Source organism: Mobula hypostoma, chromosome 22, assembly GCF_963921235.1.
Source record: "Mobula hypostoma chromosome 22, sMobHyp1.1, whole genome shotgun sequence".
Lineage (NCBI taxonomy): Eukaryota > Metazoa > Chordata > Chondrichthyes > Myliobatiformes > Myliobatidae > Mobula > Mobula hypostoma.
This window is the reverse complement of record NC_086118.1, coordinates 12,687,847-12,702,862: the sequence shown is the minus strand read 5'-3', so window position 1 is coordinate 12,702,862 and position 15,016 is coordinate 12,687,847. Positions and strand designations below refer to the sequence as shown.

The 15,016-nt window shown below is 42.3% G+C and overlaps 1 protein-coding gene across 1 annotated transcript in view; it reads left to right on the top strand.

Moving 5' to 3' along the window:
- Positions 1 to 1,489: 1,489 nt before the first annotated feature.
- Positions 1,490 to 15,016, top strand: part of gsg1l2b (gsg1-like 2b) — a 201,000-nt gene continuing 187,473 nt past the window's right edge. Inside the window, exons 1-2 of the mRNA XM_063074215.1 lie at positions 1,490 to 2,042; positions 3,361 to 3,408. Coding sequence (XP_062930285.1) covers positions 1,742 to 2,042; positions 3,361 to 3,408 — 349 coding nt within the window. The 5' untranslated portion in view covers positions 1,490 to 1,741. The remainder of the gene's footprint in view (positions 2,043 to 3,360; positions 3,409 to 15,016) is intronic.

The following is a 15,016-nucleotide window of genomic DNA, read 5'->3' as shown; positions in this document are numbered from 1 at the left end:
CATGGAGGTTCTTAAGTTCCTGAAGGAGTATTCTTGTATTTCAGTAATAACAATAATGCACTTTATTCATTATAAAGGAACACATACAAATTTTAAAACACATTTAGAACCAAGTTATTAATTTCTTAGCGTCATGTGGTCAATGCATTGGGAATTGTTATCAGTCTTTTTTTGTACCGAGCACCGCTGCCTCTCATGTGGCCCCTTGGTGTGATACGCTCTCCCAGTGTTTGAGGGACTTCCCCACTAGACTCAACCCTCAATGTCCAGTCGTAGAAGGAGCCCAGACTGTGGTCCTTCCCTACGGAACCTGAGCATTGGCAGTGCCCTGCTTCAGTGCGTCTCTCAGCAGGTACTCCTGTCGCCTAGAATATGCCATTTGACAGTGTTCCCTAACGGACACGTTACCGTGCTGGAAGACCGAACAGATTGAAGAGGATCTTTCACTAAATCGATGACCTTCCAACGGGACTTGATGTCTGCCTCTGTATCTGCCCCTGGGAACAGCTCATAGTTCATACTGGCCTCTAAACATAAATGCTCAGGATGAACTCAATTTAAGTCCGTCTCACAAACTACCCACCAATTCATCCGAACTTGCACCTCCTACTTCACCCAGTGGAAGTGTGTGTGCTTTCGCCATTAGCCTCATCTGTCACCCCTAACCCAGGGAACTGGAGCGGAAGGAAATACCCTCCAACACGCAAGACGGCCTAAGAAGACCAGTTCCAGAAACCAGTGACAACACAAAATGTTTAATCGCTCTACGGTGTTTGGTCTACCGGAGGCTGGGTAATGCGCCTCGGCGATGCAAACCTTACAGTCGTAATGAAGCCAAAACAACAGGATCTTCCAAATCTTCCCACTTGGTGAACAGCACGACCCAGTGTCGAAACTTAAAATTCACCAGTTCCTTAGCGAGTCTGTAGTTCCAGTCATTTGCTGAATAATCCATAATTCCACATTTATATTTAAATACGATAAAAGCAAACTTCCCAGAATTATATATACAGACTTTATTAAACTGTTTTAATTTGAGTTGCAGACGATGTCTGTGATTTTTTCTTGATGTTTTACCTGGACGCTTTGAGAGTCGCGCTCAATGCCAATGCGCCAGTTCAGGTTCAAATGACAGACTACTTGGCAGACTGGCTGAGGAGAATCACTTTTCTGGTAAGGCAGGAGTCCATACACCTGAGCCTATGTTAATTCATCCAAGGGGCTCCGTACCATATACAGTACCGTGGGTCGGTAGGTGGGATAACTTGTTGCACTGAGCTGAATTCCACTGGTTTGTGTGACCAGCGCTTATTTCGGTATGGTCGAATGAACAGAGCACGATAGGCTTGGATAACGAGACAGAAAGAGAAAGAAAGAGTGGGGGGAGGAGAGAGAAAGAGAGAGAGGGGGGACAGAGAGAGGGTGCGAGACGAAGAAGGAGCGAGAGAGTGCGGAAGAGAGAGAGAGAGAGAGAGAGAGAGTGTGTGTGTGTGTGAGAGAGAGAGAGAGAGAGAGAGAGAGAGAGAGAGAGCTCTGCGGATTTCAGAGCGAGGAAATGCTGCCTCCTATCTGAGACAACCGCAACCCCAGTCACAGACACAACATGTACCGGATGGACCTGCGAACACCGGAGAGCTTCAACAAATTGGTAAACGATGGGCTCCGAACAGGCGGCAGAACAACACTGGACATTTAAGAACTACAGGACGGATGACTGTATCTGAAACCTCCCTGCGCTAAAATGGGAATCGACAGGAGACACCGGGCGTCCTTAGCTCTTACTCTCAACTTTATCGCCCTGGTCTTTTGTGTCACCGCCTTCAGTACCAGCTACTGGTGTGAAGGGACCAGGAAAGTAGTGAAACCTTTCTGTAAAACTAACTTAAAGGAAAAGCAGAACAACTGTATCGAATATAACAGTCCGGGCAATAACGACAGCAGCGTGGTCCAATATAGTTGGGAAACCGGCGATGATAAGTATGTGATCTGTTATTTCCATGCCGGCATCTGGTTCTCCTGCGAGGAAAATATCAGTGGACAAGGTAAATAAGTCTAGCTACTCCTCTTAGTGTGCGCACATACAAAGCACACACACGTGCGTATAGCTGTAACATATGTATGTGGGTGAGAATATGTCTGTGAATTTCTGTATATGTCCCGTGAATCTAAATAATACTTTATATTATCTTTATCTGGAAACCCAGCTATTAAATCTATTTTAGCTTTTCTATGCATCGAAATATCTTTAAAATTTAACTTTTTGTCAAAATTATTGTTTATTCCAATGCATTCATATAGCTGGAGCATCTATATCCATGTATATCATATGCATAAAATTTAGATGTGTATGTTCACAAATTTCCCGTTGAATAGGCGCACCCGTATTGAAATAAAACTGGCACTAGGTGTAACTCGATTCAAATAGGAAACTCTCTCGGTGCGAAAGTTTGTGTAGATTATGTTCTGACCTTTTCCGAAGTCGATTCCCACCTTTAGTACACTGACAGCTGCAGGGTAGATTTGTTTACATCTGGACAGTGACGGCAACCGAGGCTAGAGATGATTGTCACGGCCTCCAGGACGCCCGGACGCACAGACCTAGAACCGAGGCGCGCTGTGGAACTTTTTAAAAAATCATTGTCGCCTCCTCTCAGTATTTTCATTTCCATCCTTCTAATGTGACTGCGATTGATCTGCCCACACGGATAGGTGTTTGGGACAGGAGTGGGAGGGAAGGGATGCGAAATTCGAATGCGAATTTCTAAATGCGTTGGCAGTATCTGTAGTGTTCCGCCAGTGCGAAGACTGTACTGTATCAGGGAAACAGCGGAGACACATGCCGAGCCAGTGGTGCTTACTCTATGACTGATTAGAGCAACGCGAGACGAATATGCTTCGAAGTATCCGTCTTTCATACTCAGTGTCCACATCTTAAACGGGACATAAGACCCACTTTGGGGGAGGGGTGTATTTTGTTAACATGAAAGCTACAGGTGGGAGTTTGACTAAGGTAAATGCAAAATCAAAATTAACACAATGATATTTTCAATATATAAAATAAATAGATTTTAATTGCACAGCTGTTATTGTTACATAGGTGATTCTTAAAGGATAGGTTATTTGGATATTTCAGTTTGCCCCGTTTACTGCCTTGTATTTCTATCGTGAATGTTGATTTGTTTTCGAGCTTTCTGAATAAAGCAGCAATTCTTAATGTCTTGCTGCACAATATCTAGAATCTCCCATTCCAACTCTTGTGTCATTGATAAATGCCTTGAATTGTATGAAGCTGATCTACATTTTGAAACGATTACTATGCAACATGCTTTAAGGACATTATTTGTTTGTGTTGTTTCGCAGGGGAAAAATGCAGAAGTTTCATTCATCTGACTCCACCTACTGAACGAGGTTAGTTTTGGGCAAATATATAAGGCCTACCCAGAAGTTACAGCCTCCTTATTTTCCCATTTGAGACTCCTATCATCTCTCTAGTTATTGTGGCCTTAACAAATGTCTTAATATTATGCTAAACCTTTACCTTCTAACTGCAGAGCATATCCAACTACTTAGGGAACCCTCCCACTATAAAGGCAGTAGGAGCCATCCTCTTCATTTTCCAATGGTCCAAAGTCCACATGTTCCAACTTTGCTTCACTAAAATTTTGGAAACCTCTTCCTGATAGTTCTGTAGAGGTGCCTTCATCATCGGGACCACAGCTAGACAGGAAAACTTCCAGGTTTAGCTGTTGATGTAAATCTCCATACATGTGGAGCTGACTTGGAGCAATAATGCTTCAAATCTTTTTTTTAATCTGCAGAGTTGGTGCACCCACGATAGAAGAAATTACTAAATTAATTGACAGGACAATAGGGAATAAGTAGTCATCAGTTCTGATTATTCTGGTTAAATAATCGTCTCCAGGATTAGACGAGCTTGCCTTTATCAGTTAGGGCATTGAGTACAGGAACTGGGACACCATATTGAAATGGTATAAATCATTGGTGAAACCAAACTGATCTCCCAGTTACAAGAAGGGCGACATTAAGCTGAAAAGGTAAAGAAAAAGTGCATGAGGATTACACTGGAACTGGAGGGCTTGAGTTATAATGAATGGCAGGATAGTCTGTGAATGTATTCCTTGAAGGATAGGAGGCTGAATGGGTGAACCTATGGTTATATATATGTAAAACGACAGAAGTCATAGATCATTCGTAAGGCCAGTGATGTTGTGGGGATGGAACTGGACTCTCTGACGGTGATGTCTGAAAAGAGGATGCTGTCCAAGTTGCATGCCATCTTGGACAATGTCTCCCATCCACTACATAATGTACTGGGTGGGCACAGGAGTACATTCAGCCAGAGACTCATTCCACCGAGATGCAGCACTGAGCGTCATAGGAAGTCATTCCTGCCTGTGGCCATCAAACTTTACAACTCCTCCCTTGGAGGGTCAGACACCCTGAGCCAATAGGCTGGTCCTGGACTTATTTCCTGGCATTTTACATATTACTATTTAACTATTTATGATTTTATTACTATTTATTATTTAACTGTAACGAAAACCAATTTCCCCCGGGATCAATAAAGTATGACTATGACTATAAGGTGGGTGGTAAAGGATAGAGATTTCAGGTGAGAGGGGAAAGATTTAAGTAGTACCTGAGAGGAAACCTTTGCACACAGAGAATGGTGGGAAGATGGAATGAGTTGCTAGAGGAGCATATATATGGATGTGCGGGTAATTATGGAAGACATTTAGAGAGGTACATGGGTAAGAAATGTTTTAGAGGGATATGGGACCAATGCAAGCAAATAGGATTAACTTGGATAGACACCTAGATTGGCATGGATGAGTTGGGCTGAAGGACCTTTCTCTGTGTTGTGTAACTCTGTGACTCTATAATCACAAAGCTGCAAGGAGCAGGCTTGCCACTCTTCACTCCAGATTAATCAATATACTAGCCTTTCATCAATATCCACATCCCAAAACTAGTGCTTTGAAAAGCAAATTACCTTGGAGTAATTTTACAATTTAGAGTGGTACCCATTAGGAGAACACTTAAGAATCCAGGATACCATTACCACGTGAGATGCAAGTTGGCAATTAGGTTTGCTTTTCAAATTCCTTAGGTGTTAGCATGCGATTGGTTGATAAATTCCTAACATATTATTTTGCACTCTATTTTAACAGAGATATTGTTTGTGTAAACTTAAAATTATTGTCTCCATTTAAAAACACAAGGGAGAAATTCATTGAATGTCTTTGTGTAACTCTTTGCTTGGAATAAATTAACCTTCAAACTACCATTATCTATTATTTTCCCAAATATGCCCTTTGGATAACCTTTGGAAACAGAGGATGTTCAATATTCTTCTGAATTACAAAACTTCCCAAATCTGCAGCCTACACTGGCCTACGAATAATGAAACTCCACACCAAGTGTGCAAATTCTATAATGTCCTCCTTGTCCTTGAGGAATCAGTTTAGATGGAATCAATTATAACGTTTTTCAGTAGTATGGAAGATAGTTGAAACTCACTTGACCCTTGGAGCTGAGGTGAGTTGTACATTTGATGAAACTGCAAGAGAAATGAAGTGACTCACCATAATTGTTGGCTAGCTCTCTAGAGAGTTGGAGGTGATTAGAAATCTATTTGTTGTTCTTCAGATAGAGTGGTGTCCTTATTTGTCTGCTACCATTGTCCTTCAGGGGAAACAAGCTGTGGGTTTGGAGATGTTATAATGGCGGAAAATACTGAGGGTTGAATTTCCTTTGTTTCAAAAGCTATCAGGTTGGTGCAATTGCCAAACAAAAAAACAAACAATTAGCAAGGTACTTTATGCTAAGTAAAGAGTTGCATGCATATGTCAATGTATTTAATCCTTCCTTGTGCACTGTAGTGAAAGCAAAACTTTTTAAATTTTGCACAGACTCCTTTTTACGAAGTCTATTTTATATGCAGATAATTAAAACAATGTTTAAGCCAATATCTTAGGGAGATATCGAACTATGGCATGCTAATGTTCAGATAATATGATTCGTTCAGAAATAACTTTGAACTGAGACCCTATTTGTCCTCTTGGGGATTTGTATTTGAGCGAGAGTAGGGAAAGAATTTCTTGATGTCTTGGAAAAAAAATCAGCCATTAAAATAAACCATCTGAGCATTCATCTCATCAGTGGTTCTGATATCTTGGCATGTGCAAATTGGTTGCTCATTTCCCCAATGCTACGAGAGTGATTGTGCACCATGTGTGCTCTACTGATTTTGAAGCACTTTCTGAGACATTAAGGAAATGAAAAATTGTATATGAATGCAAATCCTCTTATTCTACAGACAATTTACATTTAAGTCAAGCCAAAGATATATCATGCTCATTTGCTTTCTTAAGAACCAAAGTTACTTTCCCCACCAATCAATCAAAACAACTTCAAAGCATCATTCAGAAAATGATAAACTGAAAAGATGTTGGTAATGCAGGTTTCAGTCTGAAGTGGCTGGTTTGTTTCGTAAGGATGGTGACTAGAAGGATAAAGCAGCTCTTCTGGCTAATTGCTGAATAGTAAATAGATTTGCAATAAATTGGACTCTTTTCAGGTAGGCAGGGTTGGTTGATGGTTAAGGTGAACCACAGTGTCCCTCTGACTAATTTATTAGTCACGTAGCTTACAAGCAGGTCCATTGAACAAATTACATTCCAAAACCTTCTACACCACTTAAGTGAGGAAATAAAATAGTTCACTAGTGAGTGGTGGGAACTGAGAACCAAAATTTGACAATATGGTGGAAGCAAAAAGTTTTACCACATTTACAAAACAGCTGAAGTAGCTGGATGTAGGCTTGTAAATGACTTTGTCCTGAGAAGATAGGATAATAAAAGTCAATAAGCTCCACCTGCACTGTAAATGTGCATGGTTCTGTGATTCTAATATATGCTTGCAGTAAAAGGTTACAGATTCTCTCTGAAGGCATCACATTCCAAGAAAAAAAAACATTCTATCCTTGTATTGGTTTAAGATAGTGCTGCTGAAGCACAGCGATGACTTGCTGCTGGCAATCAAAACAAACAAAACTATAAATTACTGTATTAATCGCACTTTTTCTGGGATATGATGACTGCAATCAGTTGCCCGTGGCTTCCCTTTTGGAACTGGGCTTTTGAATCACGTGTGCGGCCTGGTATTTCTGCAGTGTGAACAGAAGTCTTGAAGGTGCAGAGCAGTTCGGGCTGAATTGAGGGAGCAGGACCTGGGCTCTAGGGAGGGGAATAAGCCAATGTTTGACCATCACTGGAGTGGACGGAGGCGATTAGATGTGGCAAAACCAAGGCGAGGAGGCGGGGTCCAGGCTCGACCCAAGGTTTGACCAATTTAAGCACCAGACCGAATTGGGAAGGTCAGGTACGGGCTGAATCAAGTGTTACGTACCCCGTAACTGGGTTGCCAAACCAGCAGAAATGGATCACTCAGTTGGAGTCTGGATTACTAGAACTAAGAAAGTTTTATTAAAGAAACAAGCAACACAGTAATCGAAAGGATAATAAATGCAACAGTTCAGCAACGATAAACACACATGTGCACAGAATTAAAATAACAGCACCAATCAAGCTCTATCGTTGTCTAGGGGTAAATGACCAATTTCAAAGTGACACAAAGTTCAGTCCAATTTAGTAGTTCAGTTCGCAGTAATCGTTGCCATGGCGATGGACAACGTGGGAGGAGAGAAAGAGATAACGGGAACAACTGATCATTCAGAAACGGCTTCCACTCACAGACCGGCGATATTGCTCATAAGCAGCTTTCGGGTGGGTCCTTTGTGATGTCACCTGAGGTCACCGACTTTGACCCCTCCTCCAGATGCGGTCGATCCTCTGCAGTGAACCCGGCACCCAAGCAAGGGTGGACACACACCGGGTTCCCGCTGATCGTACCTTTCCACCCTGTGCGTTTAAGGTCCGATCCTTCCCACCGACTCGTGAGAGGCACACTGCTTCCAGGGTCTCGTTACCTCGGGTGTCATGTGTGTCCTGCCTTAGAGAATCTGTCCCTTTTTATCCCCCTGCTGGGGTATCGCCTGTCCATCACTTCAAACAGTTCAGGGTTCAAAGGGGGAGCCGCTCCAGACAGCTCTCTCTCCCATCCCTTCATTACACATCTCCAGACGCTGCTCCATTGTTCCTTATCTCTCCTTCCCCTGAGGGCAGGTGGCAGACCACTTGCTGATGCCACTGATGCTAACCCAGGCCAGCAAACATCTTAATTTTATGTATATTCTCGTCACACAAGGCAACAGGGCCTGAGCCCGAGAGCACATTGAAGCAACAGGGCCTGGGTTCAAGACTAAGGAGCAGCCTGAGGCTTGGCCGAATTAAACACCGGGCCAGATTGAAAAGATCAGGGTGTGTTCGTCTCTATGCTGAACTGAAAGCTGTGCCCTGCAACTAACAGGCTCCTGAACTAGCTGCAGTGATGACTGGCTTTGTTGCTGTGGACTCAGGCTTTCGTGAACTTCAGTTCAGAATGTTAATTGCTTACTTTTATTGTTTACACAATTTGTTTTTTTCTACACATTGGGTGTTTAGTGGCCTTTTTTTAATGGGGTCTATTAGGTTTCTTTGTCTTGTGGCTGCCTGTAAGGAGACGAACCTCAAGGCTGAAAATAGTATACATACTTTGATAGTAAATGTACTTTGAACTCTGAACTAACTAGTAAAAAGCATTTAGAAACATTTCCCCTGGTTATTCTTAAAGATGGGTCATGTTAACAAAGGCGTTAATTTGTTCAACTGAAATCAAAATAATCTTCAGTGAACTAACTGTGTACCAAACAAAATGATTTTACAAAATTTATTGCAGTAAGAATTCAGTGTAGTTTTAGTTCTGTTGATTTAGTCAAGTATCCTGAAGCTATTTGAATGATTCCTACAGGATTAGAATTACCAATTGCCAGTAGTCATGTTGTTCAGCTACTTTATTTCAAATGTTCCTAGTGTTCACATATCTAATTATATCTCCAGCCCTTGCTATTCCTATACAGTTGTCCAAGCATGATTTCTGTTTAACCGAATATTCCTTTTGATGCTACATTCTTTAGTCCTGGCCTAATTTCTTCTTTTTTCCTCTTCAAGCTTATGGTTAGTTCATGTCTCATCCTGTCATCTCTTCCTTTTGCCCAGTCTATGTAGTGGCAGAGTTACACTGCTATGTTGTCTTTGGATATGGCTGTCATCAGTGCTAATCCAATATATGTCCTAGGGCAGGGGTCCTCAACCTTTTCCCACTGCGGACCGGTTTCATATTGACAATATTCTTGCGGACTGGCCGACCAGGGGTTGGGGGGGTGCGGTGGTAGGGTTGCCAACGAACAAGAGTAGCAGTCAAATACGTTGGATTTACCCCGAGAAAGACTACAATGACCATGAAGCCTTGCGCAGGCACCAGTGCGCATGCGTGTACGTGTCGATTTTTTTCTACAAATCGGTGTTTGGTGATTCTGTCGGGGGGGTGTTAATCATGAACGCAATATAGGTGATAAGTGGCTAATTCACTCAATTTTGTTTCTAAAAGGGTTTATCTAACGAATTTAATATTAAACACTCAGCGCATATTTTCCTTGCTTGAATATAGCGATAAATCAATTATCAGGGGAGCTTGAAGTAAGTCTTGAATGAACTTCCAGTAGAAGTGATAGAGGCAGGTTCGGTATTATCATTTAATTAAAAATTGGATAGGTATATAGACAGGAAAGGAATGGAGGGTTATGGGCTGAGTGCGGGTCGGTGGGTCTAGGTGAGAGTAGCGTTCGGCACGGACTAGAAGGGCAGAAATGGCCTGTTTCCATGTTGTAATTGTTATATGGTTATATAAATCAATAGCATCATAACATTTTAAGTAACGTTTGGATATTAAACAAGCAGCACATATTTTCCCCGTATGAACATATAAAATCATTGCAACACACCAACATCGCTGAATCAGTGGGAGCACTGCGCTTGTTTTCCTGCAACAAGACGGTCATCGAGAGGTGACGGGAGACAGCAATACTCGAAGGGAGTTCTTTATGTCCAGTCTATTCCGCAATTTAGTTTTCGTTGCATTCATTGCAGAGATACATTGGAAATGGAAGCAACGTTTTCAGTGCTTTCGTGGCTATCTCAGGATATTCAGCCTTGACTTTGATCCAGAATGCCGGCAGAGATGTTATGTCAAACATACGTTTCAGCCCGCCGTCATTTGCAAGCTCGAGGAGTTGATCTCCTTCTTTGCTGACAGGGATGACGCGTGCGTAATGACCTCGCATGCGTTCAAGCTCAACAGTGGCTGTGACAGGGAAAGAGAAAAGGTGCAGCTGACTCCTATCAGCAAATCATATCGTTTCTTCGCAGCCCGGTAGCACATGCATTGCGGCCCGGTGGTTGGGGACCACTGTCCTAGGATCTACTGTGAGGTGACTGTGCATTATATGTTTCTCATTTTTTCAGAAAAAGTAGCAGAGACACACCATGATTAGTGAGCTGACTTTAATTCTTTGGTGAGACTAGGGTACAAATTGTCGACCTATCTCTTGTTCTAAGAGAGAAACAATCTATGGCTCTTATGAGACTTTCATTGATCCTGAAAATAATCATTTTTCTGAACTAGCTCAATGTTTACAGAACATATTGCTAATCTTTATAAATCTTATAATTACCACACAGAAAAATGCAAATTGTATCCCCTCCCTTACACTCTGTGGCCACTTTATTAGGTCCTCCTGTTCACCTGGACTCTCGAAGTCCTGACGAAGGGTCTCGGCCCGAAACGTTGACTGTTCATTTCCACAGATGCTGCCCGACCTGCTGAGTTCCTCCAGCAAGTTGTGCGTGTTGCTTTGACCCCAGCATCTGCAAAATCTTTTGTGTTCAAGAGGTTCAGTTGTTGTTCAGACCAAACATTGGAAGTGGGAAGAAATACGATCTATGTGACTTTGACTGTGGAATGATGTCAAATGGAGTGGTTTGAGTATTTCAAAATCTATGGATCTCATGTGATTTTCGTACAATCAGTCACTAGAGCTTACAGAGAATGGTGCAAAAATACCCCCAAAAGAAAACATCCAGTGAGCAGCAGTTCTGTGGGTGAAAACACCTTGTTAATTACAAAGGTCAGGGGAGAATGGTTCAAGCTGATAGGAAGGTGACAGTAACTCGAATAGCCATGCGGTATAAAAGTGGTGTGCTGAAGAGCATCTATGGACACACAACACATTGATGGGCTACAACAGCAGAACACTATATAGAGCAGAAGGCTGCTTTATTAGGTCACTGCTGTACTTAATAAAGTGGCCACTGAGTGTAGTACCGTACTCGAGTTATTAGTATACAACTGCTTTTACTGGACACCTTGGAGGTTTTTCCTAATAGTGTCGACCATTGGATATTGATTTTCAAACCCGTAATTCTTCCACTAGCTTTACCCCCATCTGAAAAATGTGCCCCTTAGGCACCTTTTACATTTTTCTGGTCCCTTTTAAATCAATGTCCCCAAGTTTTAGACTCCCATGCCATTGGAAAAAGACTGATCGTAGACCTTATCTATGCCCCTCCTGATTTTATATACCTTTATAACGTCACCTTGCAACCTCCAACGCTCCAGGGAGAAAGGTCCCAGCCTATCCAGTCCCTCCTCATAACACAAAACCTGCAGCCCCAGTAACAACTCGATGAATACGTTCTGCACCATTTCCAGCTTAATAAAATTCTTCCTGTAGCTGGGTGACTGGAACTGCACACAATGCTCTAGCTGTGGTCTCACCAAACATTTGTGCATTTCTAGCATGATGTCCAAACACATGTCATAGAGCCAAAGAGTCATAGAACACCACGACATCTATCCAGTCCCATCGACCCGCACCTGGACTGTAGCCCTCCATAACACTTTCCATCCATGTACTTATCCAAATTTCTCTTAAATTACATATCCATTATTTTCCTGACAGTTTGTTCCACACTTGCACCAACCCTTAGGTTCCTCTTAAATATTTCACCCTTCACACTAAACCCATGACATTTAGTTCAAGTCTCCGCCAACTTCAATGAAAGAAGCTTACTTGCATTTACTCTATCTTTATTTCTCATAATCGTGTATCCCTCTATCAAATCTCTCTTCATTCTCCTGTGCTCCAGGGAATAAAGTCCCAATATTCAAACTTTCTCTATAACTCAGGTGCTCAAATCCTGGCAGCATCCTTCTGAATGTTCTCTTTACTCTTTCAATTTTACTAATATCTTTCCTGTAGATAGGTGATGAGGCACACAATACTCCAAATCTGGCCTCATCCATGATTTATACAACATCAACATAACATCCCAACTCCAATACATTGTTGTCTGAATTATGAAAGCCAGTGTGACTAAAGCTCTCTCCACAACCCACCTATGTGTGACACCACCTTCAAGGAATTATATATCTGTATTCACAAATCTCTCTGTCTACTGCTCTTCTCAGTACCCTACCAGTCCCTGTGCTAGTCCTAGCCTGTTTGTCCTCCCAAACTGCAACATCTCACACTTGTCTGCATTGAATTCCATCTGCCATTTTCAGCCCATCTTTTTCAGCTAGTCCAGATCCTACAGCAAGCTTTGATAGTCTTCCTTGCTGTCCAGTACACCCCCAATCTTGGTGTCCTCTCACAAATTTAATGATTCAGGTTAACACATTATCATCCAGATTGTTGATATATATACCAACCTACAATAATCCCAGCACTCCACCAGTCCTCCAGTCAGAGGCAACCATCTACTACCACTCTCTGGCTTCTCCCACTGATCTAATGTTGAATCCAATTTACTACCTCATCCTGAATGCCAAGTGGCTGAACCTTCTTGAACAGCTTCTTATGAAGGTTTTTGTCAAAGGCCTTGCTAAAGTCCATGTAGACAATCTCCTTCTTCAACTCGCCTGGTAACCTCCTCAAGAAACTCTAAGATTGATTAGACATGAACTATTACACACAAGGCCATCTTGACTATTCCTAAACAGGCCCTCTCTATCCAAGTACTTTTTTATATTCTGTCTCTTGGAATACTTTCCATTAATTTACCTGCTATTGATATCAGGCTCACAGTCCTATAATTTCATGACATAATGTCAGAGTTTTTCTTGAACGACAAAACAATAGAACAACATTAGCTATCCTCCAATCTTCTGACACCTTACTCATGGATAATGATGTTTTAAATACATCTGCCATGCCCTGCAATTTCTGCACTAGCCTTGCACAGGGTCTGAGGGGACACCTTGTCAGGCCTTGGGGAGTTATCCACCCTAATTACCCTCAGGACAGCAAGTCTGTAATTCATATATGATCCTTGATCTCCCTTTTGTTTGCCTCAGTTCTATACTGTACATATGTCCGACTCCAGAGTATATACAAATGCAAATAATCAGTTTAAGATCTCCTTTATCTCCTTTCAACTCCATGCATAGATGACCATGCTGATCTTGAAGTGGACCAATTTTGTCCCTTGCTATCCTTTTGCCCTTAATATATCGCTAGAAGCCTTAGGTATTCTCCTTCACCTTATCTGTCAGAGCACCCTCATGTCCTCTTGTAACCCTCCTAATTTCGCTCTTAAGTGTTCTCTGCATTTCTTATACTCCTTAAGCACCTCACTGGTTCCTTGCTGCCTATTCACACTATGCACCTCTTTCTTCTAACCAGAGCCTCAAAATCCTCTGAAAACCAAGGTACCCGATACCTGTTAGCCTTGCCTTTTATTCTAACAGCAACGTACAAACTCTGTATTCTCAATATTTCACGTTTGAATGCCTCCCACTTACCAAAAATTATTTTGCCAGACAATAAGCTATCACAGTCCGCACCAGTCAGATCCTTTCTGATGCCATCAAAATTGGCCTTTCTCCAATTTCAAATCTTAACCTGAGGACCAATCCTATAGCTCTCCATAATTTGTCACAACCTTATTTTTCTTGCAACTATCCACTATCTCTCTGCAAATTTGCTCTTCCAAATCCTACTGACTATTGGGAGGTCTATAACATAATCCTACTAAAGTGGTCACTCCTTTCTTCTTCCTCATTTCCACCCATATGACTTCACAAGCTTTCATGCTCAATCTTCTGATTCCTGTCTTTGTATGTAGGCACAACCACTCTACTAGTTCCACTGGTTCTCTGGCTCCCATCACTTTGCAGCTCTAATTTGCTGCCCCTGGAGCAGTAATTGCAAGACTTCTCACAAGGAAATTGATTCCTCTCCAATTCAGGGGAAAACGTCCCATCAGTACAGGTCCCACCCACCCTCGGAGAGATTTCTATGATCCAAAATCTGAAACATTCCCTCCTGCATCATCTCCTTATCTACATGTGAGGATTTCTAGCCACACCAGAATATGGCACAGGTATAATTCTTGGAGCTCATGTCCTTTAGCTTAGTACCTAACTCTCTGAACTCACACTGCAGGACCCCATCACCCCTTCTGCCTATGTCATTGGTTCTGAAGTGAACCACTGCTTGGCTGGTGAGCTTTCTTCTTAAGAGCGCTATGGACTTGATCTGAGGTGTCCAAGACCCTGGCACCTGGGAGGTAACATGCACTCCAGGAATCTTGTTCTTGTCCACAGAATCTCCTTTCTGTTTCCCTAACCATGGAATTCCCTATCGCTATAGCTCACCTCTTCGACCCCGCCCTTTCTTTCTGAGTCACAGAGCCAGACTCAGAGGCAGAGACCTGACTGCTGTGGCTTTCCTCTGCTATCTTATCCTCCCCCACAGTATCTAAATCAATACACTTGTTCTTAAACAGGACAGTCATAGGAATACTGTGGCTGCTTATTCCCTTTCCCTCTCTTGATGGTCTCCCAGTTAGTTGTGCCCCGCACCTTAGGTACAATGATCTTGCAGTATCTCCTGTTATCAACCCCTCAGTCTCCTGAATGATCATTCAGCTCCACTTCCAGTTCCTTAACATGGTCAGAAGGCAGCTGCTGAGTGGTGCGCTTCTTGCAGCTG